This window comes from Leucoraja erinacea, chromosome 13 (assembly GCF_028641065.1).
Source record: "Leucoraja erinacea ecotype New England chromosome 13, Leri_hhj_1, whole genome shotgun sequence".
NCBI classification, from domain to species: domain Eukaryota; kingdom Metazoa; phylum Chordata; class Chondrichthyes; order Rajiformes; family Rajidae; genus Leucoraja; species Leucoraja erinaceus.
In genome coordinates, this window is record NC_073389.1 from 14,862,485 (window position 1) to 14,878,799 (window position 16,315).

Below are 16,315 nucleotides of genomic sequence, written 5' to 3' on the forward strand. Positions count from 1 at the left end.
TTGGCATAGAATGGGGTATAAATCTGTAAACGTTGCTAGACATGGAAGTCCCCATGATCCTTGCAACTTGTGCCACACATTTATAAATGCATTATCCATCATTGAGCATATACCTTCCCAGACAGCTTGTTAAACACAAGGCATACAATCTTTTGTGTGTAGTGTCTCCTGGTTCCTTTGTGTTAAGGGCCTGTCGCACTTGGGTGTCATTTGCTCGTCATTTCCGCGACATCATTTACGTGTCATGACGCACGATGCGTGCATTACGTGTGCATGGCGTGTGGTGACGCGTGGTGGCGTAGACAATGATGTGCGGTTGCGCGTGGCTCCAAGGATTTTGGGATTCACAAAATCTTCGCATGCCACCTGCATGACGTGCAAATAACGTCCAAGTGTGACAGTCCCTTTACTGCTAACATAAACAAATCTGGAATGATATGGAGCTTATCTCCAAAACTGACAGTTTAAGTTCTATCTTTGCACCAACTCTGCAGACCAAACTGATACCACTCACTGCAGTGCCTCATGCTTTGCCTATTGATTCTCATCTTGTTTGTGGACTACAGTATTATGATTGCTGTTTACCTTTAACATCTGAAAACTGATTCTCTCCTGCTGTTCAATCAGATGACAGATTCTTCCTCTGAATTGCCTGCCCCCAAGGCTTGTGCACAGTTCCATTGTTCGGAAAATATTAGGTCACTCAAAGTGACACTTTCGACTCGGACTACTCATAAGGGGACTGTCTGCCACAGGTACTGGACTTAATAGAAACAAAAAATAGGTGCAGGAATAGGCCATTCGGCCCTTCGAGCCAACACCGCCATTCAATATGATCATGGCTGATCATCCAAAATCAGTATCCCGTTCCTGTTTTCTCCCCATATCCCTTGATTCCTTTAGCCCTGAGCTTTTTTTAATCTCTCTTGAATACACCCAGTGAGTTGGCCACCACTGCCTTCTGTAGCAGAGAATTCAAAACTCTCTGGGTGAAAAAAAAAATCCTCATCTCAGTCCTGAATGGCTTACCCCTTATTCTTAATTCTGACCCCTGGTTCTGGACTCCACCAACATCAGGAAACTTTTTCTTGCTTCCAGCCCATCCAATCCCTTAAGAACTTTATATGTTTCCATAAGAACCTCTCTCATCCTAAATTAAGATTCCATAAGATCCCCTCTCATCCTAAATCTCATCCTAAACCCAATCGAAACACTTGAAACACTTATTTTCTGGGGTAATTACCCTATTGTAATTCTGCCACCAACTTGCTACCTTACTCTGTAGGTCTGTTTCTCAATCTTATTGTCACCTCTGGTGGGTGCTTGCATAGTCCCCAATTTCCATCTTAGTATTGTGCTGGTTCCTTCAATACTTGACTTGTTATCCAGGTATGGAGAATGCATAATCCTAGCTTATGCTATCTGTCACTTGACCGGAGAGCAACCGAGAATGCATGACCTGCCCTTTGCCTCCACACATGTTCAAGTCAAGTTTATTCGTCACATACACATACGAGATGTGCAGTGAAATGAAAAGTGGCAATGCTTGCAGATCGTGCAAAAAAAACTACAAAACAGAATCACATATTCACATATTACATATGTGTGGGAGGGAAAAAAAGAAAAAACAGCAATTTTAAATAGACACCGCACTACAGTAGAGTGGTACAGTAAAGTTAGTCAAGTGTACAGTCCTAATGGCCTCTGGGAAGAAACTCCTTCTCATCCTCTCCGTTCTCACAGCATGGCAACGGAGGTGTTTGCCTGACCGTAGCAGCTGGAACAGTCCGTTGCTGGGGTGGAAGGGGTCTCCAATGATCTTGTTGGCTCTGGAGTTGCACCTTCTGATGTATAGTTCCTGCAGGAGGGCGAGTGAAGTTCCCATAGTGCGTTCGGCTGAATGCACCGCTCTCTGCAGAGCCTTCTTGTCCTGGGCAGAGCAGTTCCCAAACCAAATCGTGATGTTTCCAGACAAGATGCTTTCCACAGCCACTGAGTAGAAGCACTGGAGGATCCTCAGCGACACTCTGAATTTCCTCAATTTCACTGAGGTGGTAAAGGCGCTGCCTTGCCTTACTCACCAGTGCTGCAGCGTGTGATGTCTATGTTAGATCCTCTGAGATGTGGACTCCTAGGTATTTAAAGCACCTCACCCTATCCAGTATCCTCAGTCATTTCCATAGATATAATCCAATGTCTGCATGGGGGAGAGATGAATCTGATAGTACCAGAGAATATGGCAGGGCCCTCAGATGCCTGATACCAGAGCGGAAGGTCGACACAAAATGCTGGAGCAACTTAGCGGGTCAGACAGCATCTCTGGAAAAAAGGAATAGGTAACGTTTCTGGTCGAGACTCTTCCTCAGACTAACAGTCAGGGGAAATGAAACAAGAGATATAGATGGTGATATAGAGAGATATAGAACAAATGAATGAGAGATATGCAAAAAGAGTAACAATGATAAAGGGGACAGACCATAGTTAGCTGCAGGCGAGGTGAGAACGAGTTACACACAACAAGCCGAAAGTTGTACAATTACTTGGGTGGGGGAGAGACGGAGAGAGGGAGGGTTGTAATGGTTACTTGGTTAGAGAAATCAATATTCATACCATTGGGTTGTAAGCTGCCCAAGCAAAATATGAGGTGCTGTTCCTAAAAATTTGCGTTTGGCCTCACTCTGACAGAGGTGGAAGCCCAGGACAGAAAGGTCATTGTGGGAATGGGAAGGGGAATTAAAGTGTTTGGCAACCGAGAGATCAGAAAGGTGCAGGAGGACTGAGTGAAGATGTTCAGAAAGAGGTGGAGCCAAGATGTGACTAGTGTTGGGATCACGTTGGAGGTGGCGAAAATGTCAGAGTAGTATGCGACGGTTGATGGGGTGAAAGGTAAGGACTCGGGGGACTCTGTCCCTGCAGCGACTTGGGAGAGGGGGAGCAAGGGCGGAGGTACGGGGTACTGAGGAGACATGAGTGAGGGCCTCAGAGAGGAAGAAGCTGTTCCTGAGTCTGGTGGTGCACACTTTCAAGGCTCTGTATTTTCTGCATGCCATGAGCAGAAAGAAGAAGGAATGGCTGGGGTGAGAGAAGTCTGAATATGTAAAGGAAAGCTTGATTTTATTTGTGTGATTTTCATGATCTGAGAACTCAGCCATAGTTCAGAATGAAATGTATTCACTGTTGTAATGTATAAAATGCAGCAGCCACAACCATCTCCCTCAAGCAGCAGCTCAATAAATTACCTGATACAGTATTAAACCCGTATGTGCGGCTGTTATTAACACAGTCAGAACATTTCATCTACATAAATTAATTCGCTAATTTTGAAAACAACATTATACAGGATATATTTAATGCACTTTTAAATTCATAATCAGCTGAGCGTTTTGAAGAAGCAATTAATTATGATCTGTTGATGTAAGAATTCTTCATTCCAATGAGCAAATAACAGTGTATTGATGAATAAGAGGTTGAATTAATTAGTATTAGAATAAGCGACTGATAAAGTAATGAAACTGTTGCATGCTTCTTTACGCACAGCGCTAAATAATGGCTACATACACTTTGTGACAATATGGAGTCATTAACAAAGGAAGCACATTTTTACATTGAGCAGGGTGATGATACAAGACCATTTGTCACTCTTAACCCACATTAATTATAACTAAAATTTGACGATGATCTGAGCGACTTTTCTCACTTTCAATAACACTAATTGACGCTCATAACAAACACGGTGCCTTCAGTTGATAATGGAGAATGTTTCATTTGCTCAACCTTTATAAAAATATTATGAAAGTTCACAGTGTTAGAATATTTTACTTGAGAATGATCAAGTCGTTTGCTTTGCTGCATTCCACCAACACGGACATCATTTATGCCTCGACCAGCATTTACTTTCTCTCATCATTTACACTAATGCTGCTTCGAAACAATGATTGTATGTTATTTGCATTGTGCCTCTGTGTTGTGATAGTGATTGTGCTTCAAAGATGCTTATGGGCAAGTGGAGCACATTGGGAGAATGATTGATTGAAAGATACAGTGTGAAAACAGGCCCTTCAGCCCACACCGACCATCGATCAGCTCTTCACACTAGTTCTATTTGAGCCCACTTTTGCATCCACTCCTTGCAAATTCCAGAGGCCAATTAACCTATAAACATGCACGTTTTGGGATGGGTGAGGTAAGCGGAGTATTCGGATGAAGGTCATGCATAGAACATGCAAACTTCACACAGACAGCACATGAAGTCAGGATCTAACCCAGATCTCTGCCACTGTGAGGCAGTGGCTCTCCTGGCTGCACCACCATGCCACCCATCTTCTGGCGACATGAAACTTGCCATGTAACTTATGATTCCCTCTTTTCTTGGGATGAGGACTCTTCTGTATCTAAGACCGTGGCCTGATATTGGGACCATGATCTTCCACCATATATTTTCAACATGTACTTGCCAGTTAAGTATTCCAAACAGAGCAAAGTTTTGGGATATTCACTTCCATAACTGCAAAGGGAAGGCTTATATTCAAGTCAAGAGCGTGAAGCAATTCTTGAATTTGCATTGCTTTCTCTATCTCAGCGAACCAAATGTGAGACCTCGTTAATGCAGTGTCTTCTTCCTGAACATCACTTTCCTCTCACCACGTCAACACTACATCAGCCTGTTATTAGGTGGATTAATCATGCTGTCACCTCCAACCAATTGGAAGCAGGTGTTTGATGCCATTTTCCTGTGGAGATGTTTCACATTGCACTCGGAACAGCTGCATCAGGCAACACCAACTGTTACTTCCTTCAGGAAAGAGATTTCAATTAATTTTCTAAAATGAACATTTCACAGATTCATTTCAAAAGTCTCTACTCAAAGCTATAAAGTGGGGAAAAAACAAGTCACAGAGCATCAAATGCCTGCCTGCAGATGAGGCCTCAGCTTGGCATTTGCTTCATTATCAGCTGGAACAATCAATGTAATTGCGACAGATTACCAAGGTTACCTTCGGAATAACTCTTGAGTATTTGCACAATAAAAGAATGTGCTTTTAGATTTCAGTCATTGTTTTTTCCTTTGTGTTCAAGATCGTTTAGCTGTCGTCTTCATTCTTCACCGCCATTTATAAGGAACAGCATATCTAATGACAGTTGCTGTCACTTTGCCAATTGATATATTTTTAGAACTCATCTTGAAGATGTTCATATCTGTGCATTTAAATTCGGGAAGAGAAGTTGTCAAAACAGCAGCAAGATTTACGCTCTGATATTTTTCGAATGCAGGAGAAAAGCTCCAACCTTGATTTTGTTTTTCACCTCATGTCCATTTCCATGTCAGAATTTGAAGACTATGAGAGAATGAAAAGATAAAATAAAAGGGAAACGAGTGGAATAAATAAAATGCTTTAAATATATCTGGAATGAGAAAAAAACAAGTTAATGGTGTTTTGAGTATTTATCTTATGCCAATGAATCGCTGGAGTAATCCAAAGACAAGGCCTTGAGAAAGTTTATAATGGTATGCAATACATTTGCATGAATCTGGTATTAATACTAATGTTTTTGCTATTCAGTATTTAGAAGCAGATTGCTTCCTGAAGTAATTATTCTGGACAGGTCAATAATTGTGTGCCACTTGCCATCTCATCAAACGATGGCTGGGTTGACCACCATGTTTGTTGGTCTTTGTGTGATATGGGCGGCATGTTGTGTTTTCAGGCAAAATGGATGAAAGTGAAAATTTACTCCCATAGAATACAATATCGGCAAACCTGGAATTATTGAATTAAAGGTTCTCTGAAACTAATCATTTGCAATGCTACTATTTAATTTTCATTTCAGTGAAAAGTAACTGCTGTTTATAATTTGCAAATTATAGTTTGCAGGTGAGGAAGCATTACAATCCTTGCATTATAATACCAGGTCATTCAGCTTTGTGCTTTTAATTTATTTTAGGGAAAAATTGACAACCTAAATTTTGACTGGAAGACGATCAACAAATTATTGTTCGAATTGAAACAAAGGCATCAACCTGGTAAGTGAATTGACTTTTTATTTTGTTTCGGAATGGTATACATTAATCAATGGATGATCCTGTTGTTCTTGCTAATGTACTAGCAATTGAATAATATATATGTTCTGAATATGAATCCCTGTTAAGCATCAATCATCACAGATTTATTAGCAATGTTGCTCTAATGTTGAGTTGAGTGGAGAATCATACATAATTTCGGTCTATCAATTCTTTCAACCCAAATGCAAACTGCAATATGAACCCATTAATGGCTTGTGGCAAATCACTAATCAATAGTAATTTATGATTTATTATGATAGCATTAACCAGGATGAAAATGAGTCTGCCTTCATTTATCCTACAAAGTGTTTTCTTAATTTGACTAGTGAACAATTCTCGTTGTTTTTTTTTGTCCTTGGGCAAATGGACCCCTTCAAAATTCATGCTGGGGTGACTAGAAAACCTGTGTATTTATTTAAAATGTGATTTAAAATCTTGGTAAGAGTGGATTTTTATTGCAAGGGATTATTCAGAATTGAATCTCATCAGCAGCATGTGCGGCACGGTGGCGCAGCGGTGGAGTTGCTGCCTTACAGCACTTGCAGCACCAGAGACCCAGGTTCGATCCTGACTCTGGGTGCTTGTCTGCAGAGAGTTTGTACGTTCTCCCCATGACCTGCGTGGGTTTTCTCCGAGAACATCGGTTTCCTCCCGCACTCCAAACACTTACAGGTTTGTGGGTTAATTACCCTTGGTATAAATGAAAAAAAATTGTCCCTAGTGTAGGAGAGTGTTAATAGGCGGGGATTGCTAGTCAGTGTGGACTCGGTGGGCCGAAGGGCCTTTTTCCATGCTGTATCACTAAACAAAAATAGACTAAAATCAGCATTTTATCTGGGTCAGGATTCTATATATGGACCCTTTTTTTCAACTAAAAAAGCATTTTTACGATTGCTTTAATGATGTAAAACATTCCAGGCAGTTTGCGTGCATCTTTGTGTGCCGTGTGAGTATTAAACCACTGGATAATCTCGAATTTAGGGCTCCTTGGATTCGAGGGGGGTGGAACAAACCAGACAGTTATTCATTGGACCTATGTAACTGCACATAAATAAAGGGCATTCTTCCATTGTATCCAGTAACTTCACCTGTTGCCATTCCGGTAGGCGGCGCAAGTCTTGGCAGCAGCGGCCTCTGCAGCCCGTCCGCGTTTTTTATTATTTTTTGTCTATGTTTCTATGTAGTTTTTGTTATTTTTGTTGGGGTGTGTGTTTTTTGGGGGGGGGGGGTGGGGGGGGGGGGGGGGGGGGGGCGGGGTGGGAGGGAGCGGGGTGGGAGGGAGGGGGTAACTTTTAAATCTCTCCCTGCACGGGAGACCCGACCTTTTCTGTCGGGTCTCCGTTGTCGTTGGGGCTGCAACGAGGAGCGGCCTCCAACAGGAGAAGACCGGGGACTCTGGTGCCAACGACTCACCTCACCGTCGCAGAGCTGGCCGAGTCCGGAGCGGGTGGAGCGGTGGTGGAGCGCTGTTGCGGCCCGACCTCCGGAGATTCGGAGGCTGCAACTGCGGACAGCGGCACCGGGAGCCCGCGGGTCCCTGGAGGGAGACCGCTTTTCAGGGCTCCTGCAACGGCGACTTCTCCCGCCCGAGTTGCGGGGTTGAAGAGCTCCTGGAGCGGGGCCTGACATCACCGCCCCGCGCGGCTTGGAATGGCCGCGGGACTCTGCGAGCGCACGCCGGGGGCTCTAACACCAAGACCCGGTGTGCGACCTCGCACCACCCGGCGTGGATTTAATGGCCGCGGGACAATCGCCATCGCCAGCCGGGGGCTTTGACTTTGACTCTGACATCGGGGGAGGGAGAGTGCAGTGGAGAGATAAGTTTTTTTGGCCTTCCATCACAGCGAGGTGATGGATGTTTATGTAAATTATGTTGTGTCTTGGGTCTATTTGTTTGTAATGTATGGCTGCAGAAACTGCATTTCGTTTGGAACTCAAGGGGTCCAAATGACAATTAAATTGAATCTTGAATCTTGAATCTTGGAAGAACGTATAAACTTGCTTTATTATTGTTACATTGACGTAACCTTTACGTAATTTGAATTGAAGTGATCTCCCTGTATCTATGTGTTTGGTAAATTTGGCTGGCAGTTAGATTTCCAGTGCATGAAGGATCTGAATTATTTTCCCAGCTTAACTATAACATAATGCTCCTCATAGCAATCTTACTGGAGTGCATAACCTTATATTCTCCTACAAGAAACTCAATTTTCCATGCTTTTGTCCACTTACTCAACCTATCTGTATCCTGTTGCATAGTCCAAATGTCCTCATCCCAACATGCCTATCTATTTCATGTCATTGGCAAATGTGGAGATGTTACATTCCACCCCCACCTCTGTGTCAGTATTAATAGTCATAAATCATTGAGAGCTAAGAACCAAACCAGTGGCACTGCACTAATTATATCCTTCTAGCCTGAAAAATACGTGTTTATTCAAACTCGCTCTGTTCAATTTTTCCTTCTAACAATAATCATAATCTTACTTTATTAGCCAAGTATGTTTTGCAACATACGAGGAATTACATTTGTCGTACAGTCATACTAATAAAAAGAAACAAAACACACAAAATACATTTTAACATAAACATCCACCACAGTCACTCCTCCACAAAATGTTCAATCTCTTCCTTTCTTTGTTCTCCCACGGTCGGGGGCCTTGAGCCTTCCGTTGACGGGGCAATCTTGGCTCCTGTAGCCGGCGGTCGATCCCTCCACGTCGGGGAGATCAAGCTCCTGCATAGGGGGGTAATCTCAGCTCCCCCACGCCGGGTGATCGCACCCTGGGTCGGGGCTGGTCAAAACCTTTTTCGCTGTTTGGAGCTTCCAGACATCGGTCTCTACCCGGGACTGCGAGCTCCTTGATGGTGAAATCCGCAGGCCGTGGTTGGAGTGTCGATCCCAGTCATGGGATCAGCTCCGATGGTCAGTCCATGGCCCTGAAGTGGAGCTCAACGTCAGTCCCGAGCAAGGCCGCCAGCTCCATGATGTTAGGCTGCAGAGCGACCGGAGATACGATCCGGAAAACAATCGCAATTCTGGCAAGGTAAGAGATTGAAAAAAAGTTTCCCCGACCCCCTCCCCCACCTCCCCACATAAAACAAACCATAGAACATTAACACATACTTTTAAAACACCCTAAAAATAACAAAAAAAAGATGGTGGTCATAAATGATACCATAATTCTTTACATTTTGCACCCTCTGGTGCTAGCTGACAAGTCCTGGTAACCAGCCCGACTTTCACATGATCAACATATCCAATACATTGTCACTTGTGGTGGTAATTATGCCTTCATACAGTTTGAGGCGAGCACACAGATATTGATGGAATATTCTGAAACTGGGAACTGCAGATCTTGGTTTAGAAAACAAAACACAAAGTGCTGGAGTAGCTTAGCAGGTCAGGCAGCATCCCCAGAGAACATGGATCGGTGACGCTGTAGGTCGCGACCCTTCTTCAGACTGATTGTAGGGTTGGGGAAAGAAAGCTGGAAGAGGCGGGGCAGGACAAAGTGTTAGGCAAACACAGGCAAAAGAGGGTTTTGATTGGTAAATGGTTGGGCTAAGGCCCGAGATTAAATAACAATATAGAAGGCAAAAGGATTGAAGAGTTGTGAATTGTGAGGCCAGAGGAAGGAATGTAAGTAGAGGGGGAGGGGAGAAATAGGTGCATGTCCAGGTGGGGGGGAGGGGGAGAGGGGTGTGTGGGTGAGGGGAAAAAGAGGAGGGGTAGCAATGGGATAAATAGAGGCTACATCAAATTGGAGAAATCAATGTTCATACTGTTGGCTTCATACAAAACTCTAGATGATTGCAATCAAGCCATTCACAGTGCACAGATAAAGGGCACAATATTTAGTGCCTTAATGTCCGATTTAATGTAGTGGGTTGTAAGCTACCCAAGCAGTAAATGAGGTGATGTCCCTCCACTTTGCATGTGACCTGACTCTATCAATAGGGGACGTACGGACAGAAAGGTCAATGTGGGAACAGGAAGGGGAGTTACTAACAAAGTTACCAGGCTATCTTGTAAGACGGATTCGGCCACACGATCGACATGCCTACGCTTGGTCGTGTCGATGTACAGGAGGCCACTTTGGGAACAACAGATTTGCAATGTTCACTACAGCAGATATGATAGTGGCATTTAGGAGCCTGTTACATAGGCACACAAACATGCAAGGAATGGTGGGCTATGGATCACGTGCAAGCTGAAGAGAATATTTCATCTTGGCATCATGATCGCCACAGACTTTGTGGACAAGGACATGCTCCTGTGCTGTACTTTTCTATCTTCTACCATGAAGAATAATTAAGCTATTAATTTAACCTACCTGTCAGATCCTCGTTTCCTTGATTATTTCCCCAATCTCAGTGCCTAGGTATCCCACTATTCCCCTTCACTATCCTCTTCCATTTTGCACATCCATAGAAATCATTGCTGTTTTATTTAATTTTACTCACCAGTTTTCTTTCGTACTCACTTTTTGCCCTCCATGTTAAGTTGTTTTCCAGTTTCAATTTCCAGTTAGCTGGTCTACCACTAGCCCTTGCCACTTTGGATGCTCTCTCCTTTGATATAATAACTTCCTTCATCCCTTTTGTGAACCACAGTTGGAGCATCGTTCTCCTGGGATCTCCTTTTTTAATCGGGATACGTTCCTGATGATGAACATTATGAGGTAGCAGTTTAAATCTCATCCACGGACCTATCCGTTAACCTATTTACCCATCCAACACCAGCCAACTCTCCTTTCAAACCATTTTGTTTGACTTTATTTAAGTTGAGGACTTCAATGATGGACCCTTGGTGTTTACCCTCCAATTAATTTAGTTTAGTTTAGTTTAGAGGTACTGCATGGAAACATGCCCTTCAGCCCACCGAGTCTGCACCGACCAATGATCCCCGCACACTAACACTATCCATGACACACATTTGGAACAATTTTATATTTATACCAAAGCCAATTAACCTACAAACCTGTACGTCTTTGGAATGTGGGAGGAAACTGAAGATCTCGGTGAAGGTCACAGAGGGACAGAGGTCACAGAGAGAACATACAAACTCTGTACAGACAGCAGCCATAGCTAGGATTGAACCAGAGCCTCTGGCGCTGTAAGGCAGCAGCTCTACCGCTATGCCACCGCGCTGCCCCAGGATTACATCCAGGATTCTATTATCCTGTGGTCACCACTCCCTTTGGAGTCTGTAACCACTGCAAGGTTCATTCATTATTACTCATTACACATGATCAAATCTCATCTAGCTTGTTCCCTGATGGGTCTGTAAAAATATGTTGGAAGAAACAATCATGCATGCACTCCACACATTTCTCTTTCATGGCTTCCTTGCCAATTTGAACAGTCCAATCAATAAGGTAATTACATTTCCCCTCTTCCATGTCTTTGATATTTTCCCATTCATGCTTTTCCTTCTCTAGAAGCAATTTATTCGGGACCTAACGACCACTCCCACCTTGTTTTCTTTCTCTTGCTTTTCATGATTACCACTCAAACCAAATTCCACGTCACAGTGCACTCACTCAGCACCGCGCTGATATCTTTCTTGGTTAATAAAGTAACCCCACCTCCTTTCCCTTTTTGCCTATTCTTTTGGATTGCTGAGTACCTGAAATACTGAGTCTCCCATCCTATTTGGCCTCAAACTGTATCTCTGTAATAGTTGTTAGATCACAGACTCACACAGCACCGAAACAGGCTCTTCAGCCTAACTAGTCAATACTTAGTTTAGTTTAATTTAGTTTATTATAATTGTCACGTGTTTTCTGGTACAGTGAAAAGCTGTTATTTGTGTGCTATCATTCAACGACTATAGGTGATTACAATCAAGCCATCCACAGTACACAGATAAGGGGTACAACATTTAGTGCAAGATAAAGTCTGATTAAAGATAGTTCAAAGGTCTCCAACGAAACAGATGGAAGGGCAGAACCACACTCTAGCTGATGAGAGAACCATTCAATTGCCTGATAAAAGCTGGGAAGCTGTCCCTGGATCTGGAGGTATGCGTTTTCAAAGTGCAACTCTTGCCGGATGGGAGAGGAGGGAGTGACCGAGGTGAGACTGGTCCTTGATTATGCTGGCGGACTTGCCGAGGCAGTGTAAAGTATAGATGGAGTCCATGGAAGGAAGGTTTGGCTTGCTTGATGGTGTGGGCTGTGACCACAACTTCTTGTGGTCATGGATGGAGCTGTTCCCAAACCATTCTGTGATGCATCCTGATAAAATGTTCTCTATGGCGCATCTCTAGTAGTTGGTGAGGGTTGTTGGGGACATGCCGACCCTCCTAAACCTTCCAAGGAGATAGAGGTGTTGGTGTGCTTGCCTGGCCATAACATTGATGTGGCTGGTCCGGGACAAATTGCTGGTGATATTTATTCCTAGGAACCTGAAGCATTCGATCATCTCTACTTCGATGGCTTCAATGTTTTCTGAGATGTGTGGACTGCTTCACTTCCGGATATAATTCACAAGCCCTTTTGTCTTGCTGACACTGAGGGAGAGCTTGTTGGCTTAGTACCAAGTTACAAGGTTCTCAACCTCTTTCCTGTACTCTGTCTCATCATTGTTTGATATCCGACCGACTCTGGTGGTGTCGGCTGCGAACTTGTAGATAGAGTTGGACAGGTATTTGGCTGCATAGTTGTGTGTGTGTGTGTGTGTGTGTGTGTGTGTGTGTGTGTGTGTGTGTGTGTATGAATGAAACATAGCAGGGGGCTGAGATTGCATCCTTATGGGACACCTGTGTTGAGAATTACTGTAGACAATGATTTGTCACATATCCTCATCGATTAGTCAGTTGACCAGGAAGTCAAGAATCCAGTTACAGAGGAGGGTTATGAAAATGGTTGGGAAAATTGTATTGAAAGCAGAGCTACAGTATAGTTGATAAAAGGGCTGACCATCTAAGCTAGACTCATTTGGCCCATATCCCTCTGAAACGTTCCTATCCATGCTTCTGTCCAAATGTATTTTCAACACTTTAGCATGCATTAATAATGTACAGTATATTATTAATGGTGCTGCACATTAATCTAACTTGTTACAAATGCTACATGCATTCAGATGAAGAGCCTCAGGCTCTGATTTGTTCAACTTTTTGCTTACTCCAGGTTTACTTTCTGTCAAACATCTTAACTTTTATTTGTGGCCCCTTCCTGTTACAGTTTAATTTATCCTTTTCTCCCTCGTTCTTGTGTGCCACTACTCTCTCAGTTTTTGCCCATTTAGTATACGCCTTGTCACTAGAACTTGCTTCCCTCTACTTAATTGGTAGATCAGTTTGACCTTAATTGCTGCTAATCAATATTTTACAGTTTTGATATCCTCAGTGAATATTTTCACTGGAGCAAAACAACACTGGCATTGATATTCAAATTTGTTTTTGGGTGAATACCTGTGAAGTATCCCCTTTTCTAACAAAACAGTTGAGTTACATTGTGTTTAACTTTATTCAGTGTGTGGGTAAGTATTCCATTCCCCACTAATTGAGGTCAATAAACCTCATCATGTTTAATGCTGATGCTCGTACCTGGACAGCATCTTGGTTGAATTACGTTTCGTTTCTTGACCTTACGATGGAGAGACAGTGCCTTGCTCCCAACTGTTGATAATGAAGAGCAGAGGGAGAATTGGAAAAATAGGATCATTTCCGTGGGAGCTGGCATATAGCTAGTTGGCTGAATAGCCCCCTTCAGTTCCGTAACAAACATAGGATGCAAGGTTACGTGAGGAAAGTGATTGTGCAGTTTAACTGCAGCAGGAAAAATTCTGGGATATTCAGTCCATTGTTGTAGTATTTTTTTTCCTATCGCCTTTTTGACTTTAGAGATACAGCGTGGGAAATACCGTTCGGCCCATCTAGTCCGCGCCGACCAGCGATCACCCCATGCACTAGCACTATCCTGCACACTAGGGACAACTTTACACTTTTTACCAAAGCCCACATCTTTGGAATGTGGGAGGGACCCGGAGCACCTGGAGAAAACCAATGCAGTCACAGGGAGAACATACAAATTCTGTACAGACAGGACCCATAGTTTGGATCGAACAGGGGTCTAGAGCTGTAAGGCAGTAACTCTACCACTGCACCATTATGCTGCCCATTTCATGAGCCGCCCAGATGAGAGACACTAGTTTCTGATATCTGGAATAATTACATTTGGGGACCTTGTATGAGAAAATGTCAAACTTCGTGCATGTGGGAGAAAGAGCACCTTGACCAATCGGCATTCAGGCTGTGAACGATCACAGCCACTCTGAGAGACTAAGCATTGTTTTAATGTTCATGCTATGGATATGATTTGATTGAGATTCATGCTGCAAAATAGACATGTGATTTAAGGTACAATAATTGATGAACAATGGAGTTTCAGTACAGCATTTTTTAATTGCATTATGGTAAATTTTAAGAACATTGTTTTCATAGAAGTCCTAGAAATTAGGTTAGATGTGATCTTAGAAATGCTTGTTGCTGACATTGGTTTAAGGTAAAGTCTAAAATATTTATGTGAAATTCTTCTGCCCAGGAGGAGCCTGTTTATCTTAAATGGGTTATTGTCAATGCCAAATTAGCGGGCAAAGTCAAGTTGGGAAGATGCTTTAAATAAATGTTCAATGCAATGGCATGATATGCTTGTTATCTGATATTTTAGGCAGCGGTGTCAATGGGTTTCTAGGTTATCAGTTTAATGAGAGTAATGATGCAGCTTTAAATCTGTCTGCTATATTGATATTGCTGTTTACTCCAGATTGCAAATACAAATAGCACCATTGGTACATTGAATGGGCTGTGACTTCAATGCCAGGAGCAGCTGATTTGAAATAAATAATTGCATGCAGTATTGCCTCATTGCATTCTCAGTATTTTGACTAAATGGGAGTGACAGAAACAAACAGCTGCACACAATGCACTGCAGGCAAATCAATACTGGTCACGAAAGATCATTTCACAATTAGCTTTATCTTGAAAATACATAGGTTCATTATTTATAATGTTAATGGAGGAGAAGAAGTGAATAAGAGACTGGTGTCGGCAGCATGCCCAAATGGCCACAGCCTGTTCTCTCGATATCTTTGTTGCAAGGAATAATACAGTGAAACTGGTAATCCAACATCATTCATGTCAGACTGGCAGATTTTATTGAATATAACACCAATTAATTTCCCACAGTTGTAATTCACATTTATTTTTGAAGATTGTATAGTCATATCATCACATCTCCAGTGTCTGGTAAAAGTTGAAAGAGTCGGGGAAATGGGAACCCAGACAGTTTAAAGGGAGTGCAGAAATGCAGGGTCACGGTGAGTGTAAAGAGATTGTGAAAGGAGCACTCAATGAACTAGGTGCTGAACCACCAGGATTTCTGAACAATTGGACAACTGATTATTGGACTTTTGTACACTAATCATATTCCAAATAGTAGCAACGCTAGCAACCAAGATCGAAGAGTTTATAAAATGTGTAGGAAGGAACTGCAGATGTTGGTTTAGACACAAAATGCTGGAGTAACTCAGCGGGACAGGTAGCATCTCTGGAGAGAAGGAATGTGTGATGTTTCGGGACAAAACTCTTCTTCTGCCTACACCAGTCTCTTATTCACTTCTTCTCCTCCATTAACATTATAATGAACCAATGTATTTTCAAGATAAACTGAAGAAGGGTCTCGGCCCAAAACATCTCCCATTCCTTATCTCCAGAGATGCTGCCTGTCCGGCTGAGTTACTCCAGCATTTTGTGTCTATCTTCGAAGAGTTTATAGACTGTATAATCGAATAGCATTACTGTTTTATATTTCATATTAACAATGAAGGATAAAGTAATGTGGAATCTCTTCAAATGCATTAAAGCTTTAAATGAAAGTAGACATTAAAGTTAGTGACACCAACAATTCAGGCAGTAAACAGAATTCAATAGACCTGACTTGAATTAAAAAAAGCCAAAAGACTCATTTTAACGTAATGAATCTCCTGCTTAGAGGAGATGCACGTTTTAGACTTGTGATACTTCAAATTGAATCATACACATTTGATGAAAGGTTTTCAAGGTCAGGATCTAGTCTATTGAAGATTTTTGTTTCCAGTTTCACTAACCTGGGATACAAGATGAAATATAAACTTACATCATAGAGCTTTCAGCTACTATTAAAAATAACTTGAAGATTCATGAACAGTTTCTTCCCAGCTGTTATCATGCAATGGAACGGACCTCTCATCAGCTGCAGTGCAGTC

At 42.5% G+C, this 16,315-nt stretch overlaps 1 protein-coding gene across 12 annotated transcripts in view; it reads left to right on the forward strand.

Moving 5' to 3' along the window:
- dmd (dystrophin) overlaps window positions 1-16,315 on the forward strand; it is a 1,582,845-nt gene that overhangs the window by 1,179,865 nt on the left and 386,665 nt on the right. For all 12 annotated transcript variants that reach the window (XM_055644518.1, XM_055644513.1, XM_055644515.1 and 9 more), the window contains one exon: window positions 5,944-6,022. In XM_055644518.1, the coding sequence (XP_055500493.1) occupies window positions 5,944-6,022 (79 nt within the window). The remainder of the gene's footprint in view (window positions 1-5,943; window positions 6,023-16,315) is intronic.